This window comes from Trachemys scripta, chromosome 18 (genome assembly GCF_013100865.1).
Source record: "Trachemys scripta elegans isolate TJP31775 chromosome 18, CAS_Tse_1.0, whole genome shotgun sequence".
Lineage (NCBI taxonomy): Eukaryota > Metazoa > Chordata > Testudines > Emydidae > Trachemys > Trachemys scripta.
Window position 1 is genome coordinate 2860356 of NC_048315.1, and position 13826 is coordinate 2874181.

General features: G+C 65.2%; 1 protein-coding gene across 3 annotated transcripts in view; it reads left to right on the top strand.

Moving 5' to 3' along the window:
- Positions 1-13826, top strand: part of ABR (ABR activator of RhoGEF and GTPase) — a 96798-nt gene that overhangs the window by 63260 nt on the left and 19712 nt on the right. For all 3 annotated transcript variants that reach the window (XM_034752286.1, XM_034752287.1, XM_034752288.1), the window contains 10 exons: positions 1023-1075; positions 1488-1628; positions 2418-2539; positions 2837-3002; positions 3339-3461; positions 3885-3960; positions 4210-4314; positions 5421-5495; positions 5796-5893; positions 6242-6373. In XM_034752286.1, coding sequence (XP_034608177.1) covers positions 1023-1075; positions 1488-1628; positions 2418-2539; positions 2837-3002; positions 3339-3461; positions 3885-3960; positions 4210-4314; positions 5421-5495; positions 5796-5893; positions 6242-6373 — 1091 coding nt within the window. The remainder of the gene's footprint in view (positions 1-1022; positions 1076-1487; positions 1629-2417; positions 2540-2836; positions 3003-3338; positions 3462-3884; positions 3961-4209; positions 4315-5420; positions 5496-5795; positions 5894-6241; positions 6374-13826) is intronic.

A 13826-nucleotide genomic window follows, 5' to 3' on the forward strand; every position in this document is an offset into this window, starting at 1 on the left:
AGAGCCGGTGGCCAGTGCACAGAGCTCTCCTGTTCCCACGAGCCAGCACGCCACTGGTAACAGCGGGAACTCTGCCAGGTCGGTCAGTCCCCCCCCTGGTTCCGGTGGGTTTCGGGGAGGGAACCGGAGTGGCTGGTGCAGGAGCTCCGGGGCCGGTGCGGTAACCGGGTGAAAGGACTTGGAACTCCCGGAGGTGGTGTGGATTTGGGGCCATAGAGTGCCCTGGGCGGTTTCTCAGCTCCAGGGAGAACACGACTGTTGTGAAAAAGGCCCAGGTTCCCCTGGCTGAGTTTGGCAGCCGGACCAGTCCAAGGCTTGCTCTGCGCTCGGGACGTGGCTGGCACGGCTCCGTGGGTTCGGGGGCGGCGGGGCTGGGCTGGGACAAGGTCTGTGTGTGGAGAGTGAAGTGGGCTGAAAAAGGGGAACCTGATGGGCCTGTGCCACTGGCCGAGGGGGAGAAGTGAGAACAGGAAGCAGGCTGGACTCTCACAGCGCCTAGCCCTGGTGGTGGCGTTCCCTGGTAATACAGGTGAAGCCAGCGCGGGTACCCTCCCAGTCCCTTGCTGCAGCCCCTGGCGCAGGCTGGAGTGACACAGCAGGGGCTGCGGGGTCAGCACTGAGGTGCGCTGGCAGATCAGCGTGCGGAAAGCTCACGGCCCTGGGCTGAGCTGTGTCTGATTTGAGTTTCCCATAGATCCCAGGCCCTGCACCACGTTCCCAGCCGGTGGCACCGGGAATTCCGGCCTGCCAGGGAATCAAAACTGTGTGGGGCACAGAGCGCCGCCTGGCCCCTGGGACCCACGTGGAGACTGAACCCGTCTGGGGGTGTGCTGCAGACGCGTGGCTGTCTGAGCAAGGCATCGGGGTGGGCTGTGACTGGCCGGGCCGGGGGCTCGGCAGGGCTTGGAGCTGCTGATGGTTGGAGACCCCGTGTGTGGATGGGGAGGGGCTATCCAGCGAGGGGCTGGGGTGGGGCCGAGCCAGGGGCAGCACCTTTCTGATGCTGGCACCTCTCCCCACAGCGCTGCTGTACAAGCCCATTGACCGTGTGACACGGAGCACCCTGGTACTGCATGTGAGTATGGCTCTGGCTCGCCCCCTGCCACTTCCTGCCAGCCCCACCCACCGGGGTCCTGGCGTGGGGGCCATGCCCTGGCAGCGGCGGGGAACACAGCTCTCAGGCTGTGCTCGCGTCCTGCTTCCTCCACTGCCCCCCTCCGTCCCTGCTGGGGGCACTGTCCGAGATGGGGGGGGGGGGGGGGGTCCTTGCACCCTGAGGGTTAGTCCTGCGGGGGAGGGAGCAGGAAGCTGTGGCGGATTAACCCCTTGTGGCCTTGCTCCAAGCTCCTAATGCGGTGCTGCTTGCTGCTGGGTCTCTAGGCAGTGAGCTCTGGCTAGGGGCTCCGTGTGGCCCTAGCCGCTAACCCGCCGCGGGGGGGCTCGCTAGCTCTGCCTTGGCTTGCTCACCGTCAACCCCTCCGTTCCAGGACCTTCTCAAACACACGCCGGCCGACCACCCCGACTACCCGCTGCTGCAGGATGCCCTCCGCATCTCCCAGAACTTCCTGTCCAGCATCAATGAGGACATCGACCCGCGGAGGACGGCAGTCACCACGCCGAAGGGGGAGGTGAGGCAGGGCTGCCCAGGGGAGCTGCCCCCACTCCCAGCTGGAACAGAGGCCGGCTGGGAGAGACGGGTGTGGCCCATGGAGGAGTGGGGAGATCTGCTTCCCCCGATGTGGAAGGGCAGCTGCACCATGGTATGCTGGGCTGTGAGCAGGGGCCCGATCCCTGGGGCGTGAGGGACCAAGCAGTGCCAGCTGGGAACCCAACTGGCATCTCCAATTACTGGGGGAGGGGAGGTTGGGAGAGTTTTGCTACCCCCCCCCCCCCCCCCGGGTGGGGGAGCGGCCCCCCCCCGGGTCCCATTAAGGTGGTGACGTGGCTGGGGTGGGGCGGTTTCACCAGCTGATGGTATGATCCGTGAGTCCCCCCACCTAGCCGTGCCCATTGGGGCCCTCAGTGTCTGGAGGGGGGAGCCCTCTCCACTGCAGCAATGGCTGGTTCCTGGCTTCAGCCTGCCCTTGCTGGATCTGGGCTGCCCTGCATCCCTGCCCTGCTGGGGAAACCCTGGGCTCTCAGCTGGCTCTTGGGAAGAGACCCTCCAGCTGCAGCCCATATTCGGGGTCCGGTGCTGCTCTTCTCTCTGGCCTGAGCCCAGCCAGCCCCCCAGGGCCCCTTCTTGGGGCTCCGTCTCTCTCCAGGCCAGCCGGGTTTTGTCTCAGACACACTAGACATGAGCGGCTGAAGCCAGGGCTGCTTCCTCCGTGGAGCTCGGAGGCCTGGCTGCCCCTGTGTGCCGTGTGGGCTGAGGGCCCCGGCCCGCCCCGTTCACAGCTGGCCCGGCTCTCTCCTAGACGCGGCAGCTGGTGAAGGATGGCTTCCTGGTGGAGCTGTCTGAGGGCTCGCGGAAGCTGCGCCACGTCTTCCTCTTCACCGACGTCCTCCTCTGCGCCAAATTGAAGAAGACGGCGGTGGGGTAAGGCAGGCGCTGCCTTGGGCGGGGGGGGGGACTGCGAGTGCCAGGGTGGCTCATGCTGTGCTGCCTGGAGCAGAGGCCGCGGGGCTGGGCCGAGGAGCTAGTCTGTGCCTGGACATGGGGCAGGTACTTCCCCCGACGGGGAGGGGCATGGAGGTGGGAAATCTATGGCGCTGGGTAGACCTGCCCGCAAGGGGCAGAGCCATGCGAGCTGCAGGGAGCGGCTGGGTGGCCTGGGGCTCCGGGCACAGCAAGGTGCGCTGGGGTCATGGGCTCAACCCGGGCCTGTCGCTGCAGGAAGCACCAGCAGTATGACTGCAAGTGGTACGTGCCGCTGGCCGACCTGGTGTTCCCGGCCCCCGAGGAGTCGGAGCCCTGCCCGCAGGTGCACACCATCCCGGACCATGAGCTGGAGGACATGAAGATGAAGATCTCAGCCATCAAGAGCGAGGTGCAGAAGGAGGTGAGCCAGGGGACTGGGCTTGCAGGTGTGCGGTGCTGGGGGGCTGCGCCTGTGCCCAGAGAGGGAGCTCTTGTACCTACCTCTGCTCGGGGGGAGGAGGGGGGGCGGAGAGGGGAGCTCCCCTGAGCAGAAGGGACCTGGCCAGTTCCCTAAGCTGAGAGCCAGTACCCTGTGCCCGGGGCAGGGCATGGGCCTGCTGTGCCCCATTGGCATCTCCCTGTCTCCTCCCCTGGCTGGCACTGGGGGAGGCAGAGGGACTCCTGTGTGGATTGTGGGTCCCGCTCGCTGCCTGGGGCAGCTCCGGCTGGCTCCCACCTTCTCACTTTCCCCCTGCAGAAAGCTGGCAAGGGGCAGAGCCGAGCCATCGAGCGCCTTAAGAAGAAGATGTTTGAAAATGAGTTCTGGCTGCTCCTGAACTCCCCCACCATCCCCTTCCGCATCCACAACCGCAACGGGAAGGTAGGGGCCTGCCGGCCGCCTGGCTCACAGAGCTGCTGGTGGGGCTTGGGGAGGGTGCAGCGCTGGCCTGGCCAGGACTGTGCTCCCTCGGCCGGCCGCTGTGGGATGTGCTGCTCGTGCCCGGTCCCTCTGCCCTGCAGACTGCCATCCTCGCAGGCACTTCCCTCCCTCGGTGGGAGTGGGGTGTCCGTGTGGGGCCAGGGCTCTGCCCTTGGGCGCTGAGCGGGGCGATGCACGCTGATCACACTGGACAGCGTCTCTTGCGCTCCCCTCCGGCTGGCCAAGCTGCTCTGTGCAGGCTGGGATCTCTCCCCGCCATGGCCGGTCTGGGGATGCCTGGTACCTCCTGTGGCACCGGGGGCCTCGCTTGCTCAGTCGGTCCCAGTCCAGGCAGCTGCCCTGATGGCGTCCCGTTCTTTTCAGAGCTACCTGTTCCTGCTCTCCTCGGACTACGAGCGGTCGGAGTGGAGGGAGGCCATCCAGAAGCTGCAGAAGAAGGGTGAGGCCCTGCGGGAGGAGCCTGTCTCTGAGGGCTCCCTGGGGGCATCCTTGGGGCTCGGGCTCGCTGCTGCGAAGCCATTCCTGCCAGGGGTCCAGGCATGCCACCTCCCTGTAGAAGTGTGGGGCCCCACCGTGCCCGTGGCCTTTCCGGGCTGCCCCTCGGGAGGTCCCGCGGCACATGCAGTCAGCGGCAGCGCATGGGAACCCCTGGCCGCGGCTGCTCACCACTCCCTCTGTGTTCCCACAGACCTCCAGGCCTTCGTGCTGAGCTCAGTGGAGCTGCAGGTGCTCACGGGGTCCTGCTTCAAGCTGCGCACCGTCCACAACATCCCCGTCACCAGCAACAAGGACGGTGAGTGTCTCCCGCCAGGCCCGGCTCAGGCCAGCGCGCTGCAGGGCTGGCTCTGCTCCCCCGCGGAGCTTGCCACAGCGCATGCCGTAAATCCCCTAGGGGCGGGCGCATGGGGCCAGCTCCTGCTCCTGCCTGCTGGCGTCAGCTCCGCTCCGAGCCAAGATCCCCCAGGTAGGGGGATAAGTGCCCAGCCCTGCACTGGGGGGCAGGACTCCTGGGTTCTGTGGCAGGTCCTGCTGGGCCTCAGGGTAACAGTCCCTGCCTCCTGGGTGAGGCTGGGCGGCTCGGGGTCTGTAGAGCACCCAGGGCTCTGATGCCAGGGCTGTTTGCTCCCGCCCGGTGCGGCTGAGGAGTGTGAGCCACTAGGTGGCGCTGTGAGAGCCAACCAGCTGGCCTGGCTTGGGACAGCCTTGCTGGGCAAGAGCCACCATGTGCCCATCTGGCAGGGAGGGGTGCTAACCTGGGGGGCCCTGCCTCCTGGGGGCTCAGGCAGCCGGGCGGGCACGGTGACCCCCCTCCCTTGCACACCGGCTCGGAAAGCCCCGACACCCCACCTGGAATCCCCTCCCAGGGCCACAGGGGTTGCTGCTGTGCAGTGTGAGGATCTGATCTCCTACCCCCCACGAGAGCACGGGGCGAAGCTGGTCTCTGTTGTCCGTGGCAGAGATCCGGGCACAGGGCGGCTGTCCCGTCTGCAGGTCTCTCGCTGGGTAGGTTTGACTGGTGGTGCTGGGAAGCCAGTTCCAGAGGTGCCCCGTGACTGAACCCTGGGCGTCCCGGCTGGGACAGGTGCGGTGGGCCGCCCTCCGGTGGGACGCTGCTCGCTGCCGGGATATGAGTAGCTGGCATTGCATTACCCTGGCAGCGAACGTGCCCTGTACACACCCCTCACTCCTGACCTGCAACCCCCTGCTGGGCCGCGGGGCTAGGGAGGTGAGTGAAGGCTGAGATGCTGCCCTGGTTTGCGAGCCCGGCACCTCAGCTCGACTGTATAGGTGAAAAGCTGGGGCTCCCTGCACCCCAGTGCCTGGCCGGCAATGGGCCCAGACTATGGGCCTGTCAGGGCTGTGAGCCCTAACATACCCTTGTGCTTCTCTCTGCCGCAGATGATGAATCCCCAGGACTCTACGGCTTCCTGCATGTGATCGTCCACTCTGCCAAGGGATTCAAACAGTCTGCCAGTGAGTGCCAGATCTGTGCTGCTGGGGCTTGGCTGTGAGCGGGGCCCAGCCCCAGCCCTGGGGCCCGGCTGTGCCCACCCAGGGGTGCAGAGCCCCGCTGGAGAGGGGAGAGACCCCCTCCTACTGGGGGATGGGTTGCCTGCCCTCTCTGCGTTCATGATGGCCTCTGTCCTGATGGATGGGTACCCCCAGGCTATCGGGCCCTGGCTGGGGAAGGACTGTGGGCTGGGGACTCTGCCAAGGGTCTGTGTGAGCCAGGCATGAATCCCTAGAGCCCCCTGACTCATCTCCTCTCCCCAGACCTCTACTGCACACTGGAAGTGGACTCCTTCGGGTACTTTGTCAGCAAAGCAAAGACCAGGGTTTTCCGGGACACGACAGAGCCCCAGTGGAACGAGGTGAGTTCGCTGCTAGGGGACTGAGGGGATCATGCTAGAGCCAGGGAACAGACAGCACCCTCGTTCCAGCTCTAGGCTGCCACCCGCTGCTCCGCTGGTGCCCCTCAAGCCGACCTGCAGCCCTGCCCCTGCTAGTCGAGTCCCGGGCTTTCCTCTCCTCCCCCAGGCCATTGCTCCCCGACGCGCGGCCCCCGGGTCTCTCTTGAACCCAGGGCCCGGCTGGTGTAGCACGAGGCTGAAGCGCCGTGCGCTCAGAGACCAGGCGCTAGTGCCCACCCCTGCTGGGCGTGGCTTGGGGCTGCTCTCTGCCCTTGGCATGGGCTCAGCCGCGTCCCTCTGGCTCCCCAGGAGTTCGAGATCGAGCTGGAGGGCTCACAGTCGCTGCGCATCCTGTGCTACGAGAAGTGCTACGACAAGACCAAGCTCAACAAGGACAACAACGAGATTGTGGATAAGATCATGGGCAAGGGGCAGGTCCAGGTAAGGCTGCGGGAGGCTTCGGGGGGGCTGGAGAGTCTGTGTCCCCCTGGTCTGGGGCTGGCCTGCCCATGCCAGAGCAGCTCTCAGGGCTGTAATGAGCCTGATGCTTTTCTCTGGGTGGCAGCCGTGTGAGCCTGGCCTCCCCTTGCCTGTCTGGGAATGGCCCAGCCGAGGGCCCATGCCACAGCCGGCTCAGTGCTGCCAGGCCTCCCCCGCGGGCGCCGTGTTGCTGGCAGAGCCCAGCAGACGGGGAACATCCAGCAGGTGGGTTTGTTTTTCTGTCTGGCGCGCCGCGGTTCTGTCGGATTCCGGCTCTGAAGCCAGCTGCACTCGGGCGGTGGGTGCCTGGGCTCAGGCTGAATGGAAGGTGTTCTGGGTGCCCTCCCTGGAGAGCCTGAGCCCTGTGGGGTTGAGGGGCGAAGGAGGACCAGGCTGGCGCAGAGATCTGGCCTGGCCAGGCGAGGCGGCTGTGGCGGGTCGGGGCTCTCCTTGTACTGGCGGGCTCTGTGGCAGCCTGGACCCAGACCTGCTCTTAGCAAGCAAGCGTGCTGGGCTGTGAGGGCAGAAGGGGCCGGGAGTAGGAGAGGCCAGGCCGGCGGGGAAGCCGGGTTAGGTGGCTGGAGGGTGCTGGGTGACTCCCCGGGCTCGAATTGTTTCCTTCCTGTCTGGCCCAGCTGTAACGATGCTCCTGGCTGTGCCACCCGTGGGTGCAGAGGAATGGGGGGCTGGCAGCTCCCCCTGTGAGAGGGGACGCTCCCCATGGCGTCTGTTTGTTTCACGGAGTGTGTCCCCTGCCCCGTCACCTCTGTGTGCCCAGGGTGGATGCCAGCGCCGCACACAGAGCTGAGAGCGCCAGGGTGACTGGGCACTGGAGGGGGATGGCTGGTGGTCTCCAGGAGCTCCCTCCTCAGTCTGCCCTCTCCCACCCCCCTGCAGCACGGCCCTGCTCCCTGGTGGGGCTGGTGTTGCTGCTGGCAGGTGAAGGGTCCAGCAGCGATGCCAAGGCCCAGCTCTTGGCCAGGCCCTTGTCCGCAGACCTTGCCAGGGGAGGGCGGAGACTTGCTGCCTTTCCGCTGGGACCAGGGCTGAGCCCCGCACAGGTGGTCATGGTCCCACCCAGGGCCCCCCCTGTGTAATCCGTGCAGAGCTCAGCCCTTCCCGGCTCTGCTGCTGTCTTCAGTCACCAGTGCTGCTGTTATAGCAACCAGGGTTGCCAGGGCAACTGTCTCCTCTTGGTTGGGTAAGGAGGATGGGGGCTTTGCTGCATCCCCAGCACGTGCCCCTGGCTAGCACATGGGGGTATCAGGAGCTGCAGGAAAAGGGGGAGTGGCCAGTGTGCCCCCAGCTGTTCTGGGGTGCAGCTGAGGGTGCTGGCTTCAGCCCTGATGTAGGCTGTGTCCCGGTTACCATGGAGACTGTCTCCCAGTGTGATGCTGAGTGCTGGGCCCCCTGGCAAGGGGCTGGAGGCGCATTCAGGGAGGGGACCTTGGCTGTGGGATCAGTGACCCCGCTGGCTGGCTGGAGCCGCGCCCTGGTTCCCTTCGGGTCGTGCCACAGCGCCCTTCTGCTCTTGTAAGCGCTGGGAGGTGGCGAGGGGGCTGGATCCTAGGTCAGAGCAGTGGCCGGGACTGTAGGACCAGCGGGGAAAGCTGTGTCAGACCAACCCCTCCTGGGCAGCCCGCCCCACGTTAATCCCTCCAGTGCCGCTTCCCTGGTATCTGGGCACAGCCCGTGGAGAAGCAACGGCACCAGTGAAGTTGTTGGAGGATGGCACTCCCCACGCAGGGTAACGGCTCTGCGGGGGAGGCGGGGTCGTGGGTTTTGTGTTAAGGACTCGTATTAATCTGGGCTGGGTTAGGGGTTTGTGGGGGCTTGTGCCGAGCCGCTGGACGGTCCAACACGGCTTCCCCAGGTGGAGTGGTGCCTACGGGGCGGCTCACGGCCCTGCAGGCGTTTGTCAAGTCCTGTCGGGTGTCGCAGCGACAGGGTGTTGTTGGGCACAGCTCCACCTGTCAGGCTCCACCAGGCCTCTGATACTCGCTTCTTCCACAGGGTGGGGCTGAGTGGAGCCCAGGAGCTGGCAGGGAGGGGAGGTAACTTCCAGTCCCATCCCTGCCCCCAAAGCCGAGGTTAAAACCAACCCCCAGTTCCAGGCACTCCAGGGGAGGGGCTGAGCGGCCCTGTGGCCAGCCCCCGGCGCGGGCGGGTTTGCTCAGGCAGGCCTGTGTCCTTAGTGGGGACCCTACAAACCTGCTGCAGTAAGTCAGCCTCGGGACGGGGACGGGGCTCATCTGGAGCCAGCCAGCTGCCCCGGGGGCGTGCTGCTGTGCAAGTGCCAGGAGGCCGGCTACCAGTTCCTGGGCAGAGCCCAAAACATGAGTCCAGCGCAATAGTTTACCCCGACCTGCTCTTTCCAGCCTATGGATCACTGCAGCATTGGGATTCCCCGGCGCTTTCCTAGGACTGGTCCCTGTGCCCCCTGGTGATGGGCGGCTGAGCGTTCAGCTGCCCTCACGCTGGACCCACTGTCCCTGAGCTGCAGAGCAGTGCCCCCCTAGGGGAGGGGCAGGGTCAGAATCCCGTGCTGTGGGGCCTCGGCTCGGCCCTGGAGGGGCAGAAGGGGAGTTGGGTCTCCTGGCCGCTCTGCTGAGCCTGGTGCTTGCAGTGGGTGTGTGGTCATGGCCTGAGACCCGTCAAACTCACTTCACGTGGTGCCAGAGGAGCAGTGAGCTGGGGCTGGCTGCCCTGAGCCAGCCGCTCAGGACCTGGTAGGGCATTAATTCGAAAGCCTGGGGTTGGCTCCCAGCACCGTTTTCCCCCACTCCATGTCTGGCCAGCTCATCCCTGCTGCTCTGCAGGGCCTGTGTGCTTAGCCGCAGTCTGCCTGCTCCCTGGGAAAGTGGCTGTACTGGCCAGCCCCTGGGGAGCTGGGGGAGGGGGCAGTGCTGCCGGGAAGGGGGGAGCGGAGCCAAAACCCAGGCGAGGGGCCGAGTTCAAAGCCCTGCTCCATTGTGCAGTATTAGACTCCAGCTCTGAACTGGAGCAGCAACAGGTGAGGGCCCGTCAGCGTCGCCCTGGGAATATGCGGGGGGGTCAGCAGGAGGGACCGGGGTCCTAGTGTCTAGAGAACCGCAGGGCTGGGCAATTGGAAATAGCCTTGTGTCAACAACCATGAGTCACGCAGCCCCTGAGCCCGGAGTCGGGGGCACGTGGGAGCCAGTGCGGGGACGGGCGCAGCAGCAGTCCAGCCCACACTGGAGGCAGAGCGCTGCGCTGTGTGAACCTTGGGGGTGGAGGCTGGAGGAGGCCCCTGGGCCCAGAGAGTTGAGAGAAGGCCCCAGGAGCCGAGCAGCCCCGGAGGGAAGGCGGGTGGCCTGTCGGAAGCTGGAACAGCATCTGTGATGGTGGGAGTGAGGCTCTAACCGATAAAGGCTTTCAACCCACATGCTCCAGGGCATAGGCTGGCCTCCAGCTGGGCTCAGGAAGGAATTGCTCTCCTGGGACTGGCTATGTGCTCTGTGCATAGAGGGGGTGGGGCAGTCCCGACCCACCATGGGACTCCAGCCTAGACGCTCGCCCCGTGCAGCAGCTGCTGTGAGCTGGGTTGCAGTCCCCTTCCCAGCTGTACCTGGTCCCAGGGGTCCCCCAGCCCCTCTGAGCCAGCAGAGCGAGAGCTCCCATGAGCTGCTTGGCCAGGGTGCTCATGGGGTTGGGATGGCTGCCCGCCCTCAGAGCCGTCCCCTCCCCGTTGCTGAGGGGATGAGCCGCACCCCCATTGTGCCCCCCTCCATCCGCCTGGCCAGCCTTTCGCTTCAGCCTGGCTGCAGTTAAACTGAACCTGCTGTAGGGTTTGGTCACTTGGCTCCAGCCTGGTGGGGCTGAGCCTGTGGGATGTCTCCGTCCCGCTCCTGCCCCCCAAGCATTCGGGGAGTGTCCGAGGAGGGCTTGGGGGTGGGGTGCGAGGCGGCTGTCTGGGCCCCGCTCTCCCCAGGGGATAGATCCACCCCAGAGCTAGGCGCTGCAGTCGCTGAGCCAGGCTCTCACCTGACTCCGTTGGAGCCTTTTCCCCCTAAGCCGGCTGGAGGGGAATGACTGACGTTGGGAGCCTGCTGAGCAGGGGAGAGGCAGGTCCGGGGGGGGGAGGGCACATTCAACCCAGGGGGGCTGCCCAGGGCTTTCCAATGCGCCCCCAGCAGTCTGCGTGCTGCAGGGCGCTCCGGGCAGCTCCCAGGTTTGCCAGGCAGATGGAGGCCCTGACGTGACCCTGGGGCTGGCTGGCTCTCTGGAGACCCTGGAGAGGGAGGGCTTACTTCCCACGGGCTCCCTGGGGCTCCCATAATGGCTATTAATGGAGGCCCAGCAGTAGTCTCTGCTGACCTCTGAGTGCAGAGCTTCCCGGCCTGGAACATTGCCTGCTGGCCCCGCCATCCTGGCTTCCTCCGAGAGCCCGGCCTGCGGCCCCAGTGCTAGGCAGCTCACGTGTAGCAGGAGGCCCTGGGCTGGGCCGTGCTCACATGCCTTCGGCAGATCCGGTGTGGGGTGAGCTCGACTTGCTGCCTGGGGATGCTGGGGAACCAGGGTATGCCCCCCTCTCACCGGCTGCTGCGAATAACCTCGCTGTGTGACAGGCTTGTGGGTGAAGTCCTGGGCGAGAGAGACCCTTGGGAGAGGGCCGAGGAGGAGCCCGGAGCGGAGCCGTGTGGGCTCAGAAGGGTGCCCGTCTCCCCCAGCACCTGGTGGCCTGGCCAGCCGGGTTGCGCAGCGTTGTGCTGCTCTCTGGAGGTGATTGGTGGGGGCCTGTGAGAATGTGGGGGTGTGAGTGGTTCGTCCTCGCTGCGTCCCCTGGGACCTTGGCTCATGCCCTGAGATCAGCATGGAAGGGGGCTGGTGCCAGTGAGGGAGCAGGACAGGAGTGTGGGGGGTGGCTCTAGGTGGCTGCGCTGACAGCGCCCATGCTGGCCAGCTGATTGGTGCCAGAGCCCTGGGAAAGCAGGAACAGTGCTAGCCAAGCCTGGGCGAGTGCAGGACCCAGCTCCGGTGTACCTGGCTGGCAGGTGGTCAGCTGTGGCAGATGGTCAAGGGCTGCCCCTTCATCCTGGGGGCTTTGAGCCACCCCCCGCAGACAGCTTCTCAGGCCTGTGGCATCTCTGTGACACCCAAGCCTGGGATTTGCATACGTCTTTCCCAGTGCACCTTGCTCACCCCAGTCCTGAACTTCCCCTCCCCTGCTCCTAGCTTCTCGCTCTTTTCCCAGCTGGCCTCAGTCACCGCGCGGGCCTCTCCTCTGCTTGTGTCTGCCCCGGCCAGGCCGGAGGCGCCATGCTGGGTGTGACCCAGCAGAGGTTGTGCCGAGCTCCTCGGGGCCTGGTTCTCGCTGCCTCCTCTCCCCAGGTGTTTATAGTTTAGCCGACCTGGCCTCTGCAGAGCAAACTCTGAGACGGGAAGTCTGCAATGAGAAGCAGATGTCAGCTCTGGGGACTGTGCCCTCCCGCTGCCCCTGCTTGTGCAGTTGGGTTCATAAATCAGGCCGGGAAATGGTTCGATATGCAAATATAGCATTAGGGCCTCCTGTCCCTGGGGATGCACCAGGCCCTGCAGGCAAAATCCATCAGGAATTGATTTCTTCTGGCCGAGACAAACCAACTCCCCTCTTCCCGCCCCGCCCCCCGTAAAAATCCAGGGGGAGGGCAGGTTGGTTATCCCTCCCCCACGTGTCTTGAATGGCCAGACTGGGTCAGAGCAAGGGTCCAACTAGCCCAGTGTCCCGTCTTCCAGCTGCGGTCGGGGTCGGGTGCGTCTGAGGGAATGAACAGAACAGGGCAGTTTTCGAGTGATCCAGCCCATCGCCTAGTCCCGGGTTCTGACAGTCGGAGGCTAGGGACGCCCAGAGTGTGGGGTTGTGTCCCTGCTCGGCCTGGCTAATGGCCGTTGATGGACCATCCTCCATGAACTTGGCTCATTCTTTTTGGAACCCAACTGTGCGTTTGGCCTTCACAGCATCCCTTGGCGAGGAGTTCCACAGTTAACTGCTTTCTAGGGAGAGGCATGTCCATAGGTTTGTGTTAAACCTGCAGCCTGGTACGTGAAGGGGGAAATGACACTTTCTCCCCCACAACAGCTGTGGTTTTCTAGCCCTCGCGCACAGCTGTGGGTTGGTTTTAGCATATCCGTCCTAACCTCTCCTCCCAAGCTGAACAGTCCCCGTCCTGTTATGCTCTCCTCGTGCGGACGTTGTTCCCCACCCCGGAACGTTTCTGCTGCTTTCCTCTGTGTTTTCGCCAGTTCTATGACACCGTTGTTTGAGCTGGGGCGACCAGAGCTGCAGGCGGGATTCAAGGTGTGGGTGTCCTGTGGATTTATGGGGGGGCGTTCTGACACTTCCTATCAGTCTGTTCGCTCTCAGACCCCATGTTCACCCTGCTGGCGGGGAGACCAGCTGGTGCTGAGCAGTTCCTCTCCACTGAGCTTCCTTCAGCGTCCTCCGTGGACCAGCCTGGGGCTTAGCGGGGCCGTGGTGGGCTGGCGGCCCGGCCAGCTCAGGGAGTAGTGTCCAGCCAGCTGGGGGCACCTCTTTCATAAGAGGAGCAGGGTTGAGCACAGGACCCCTGGAGAGGGCATTGCCCTGCCCAGTGTTGTTTCTGGGCAGGCTCAAGCCGGGCGAGCAGAGTTCTCTTCTCCCCTGCATCCCTGGCCGGCTCACTCCATGTCCAGTATCTGCCAGACCGGGATTTGGGGCGCACTGTGACAGCCCCCCACCGGGTTTGGAGCACTGCCGGTTCTCACACCAGCCCAGATGGCTTCCCAGGAGATGGCCAGGCTGCGGGGGAGGGAGCTCGGTTTTAGGAATATTTTTTGGGTTTGAAAAAGCTTCTTGCCCCCATGCAGCTCTGCCGGTACCCCTCAGTCCTGACCCACAGCCCCTGCGAGCCCAGCCCTGGGCTCCTGCCCCTCACCTCCCCCCAGCTCTGCCGGTGCCCCTCACTCCCACCCCGTAGCCCCTTTCTGTGCCAGTCTCCCCCCCCCCCCCCTCCCCCGTATCGAGCAGAGGCTGGCAGCTGGGGCAGGTGCATTGAGTATTGTGGGTGGGTGCTGGGCAAACTCTGAGCTCTGCACTCCCTGCCCTACACAACCCCCTGTATTCTGGCTCCATGGGGCGGCGGGGGGGGGGAGGGGATGTGTTGTGCCAAGCTGTGGGGATGTGGGCAGGTGTCTGGCGTTGTGAGGCTGAGCGGATAGGGCGTGCAAGTGACTGCCCAGTGCAGACGGATCGTCTCCGGCCAGGCAGCTGGGATGGGCAAGGCACCGTGCGGAGGGCATGGCTGGGGGTACAGCATGTCTCTCACTGGCGTTCTCTTCCCGAGCGATGCGGCGGCCGGAGGTAACTGCCTGAGCCGGAGTCGCTCCCCCTTCCGCTCCTCTGTGGGGGAAGTCGCCCCAGCTGTGGAGCCCCGAG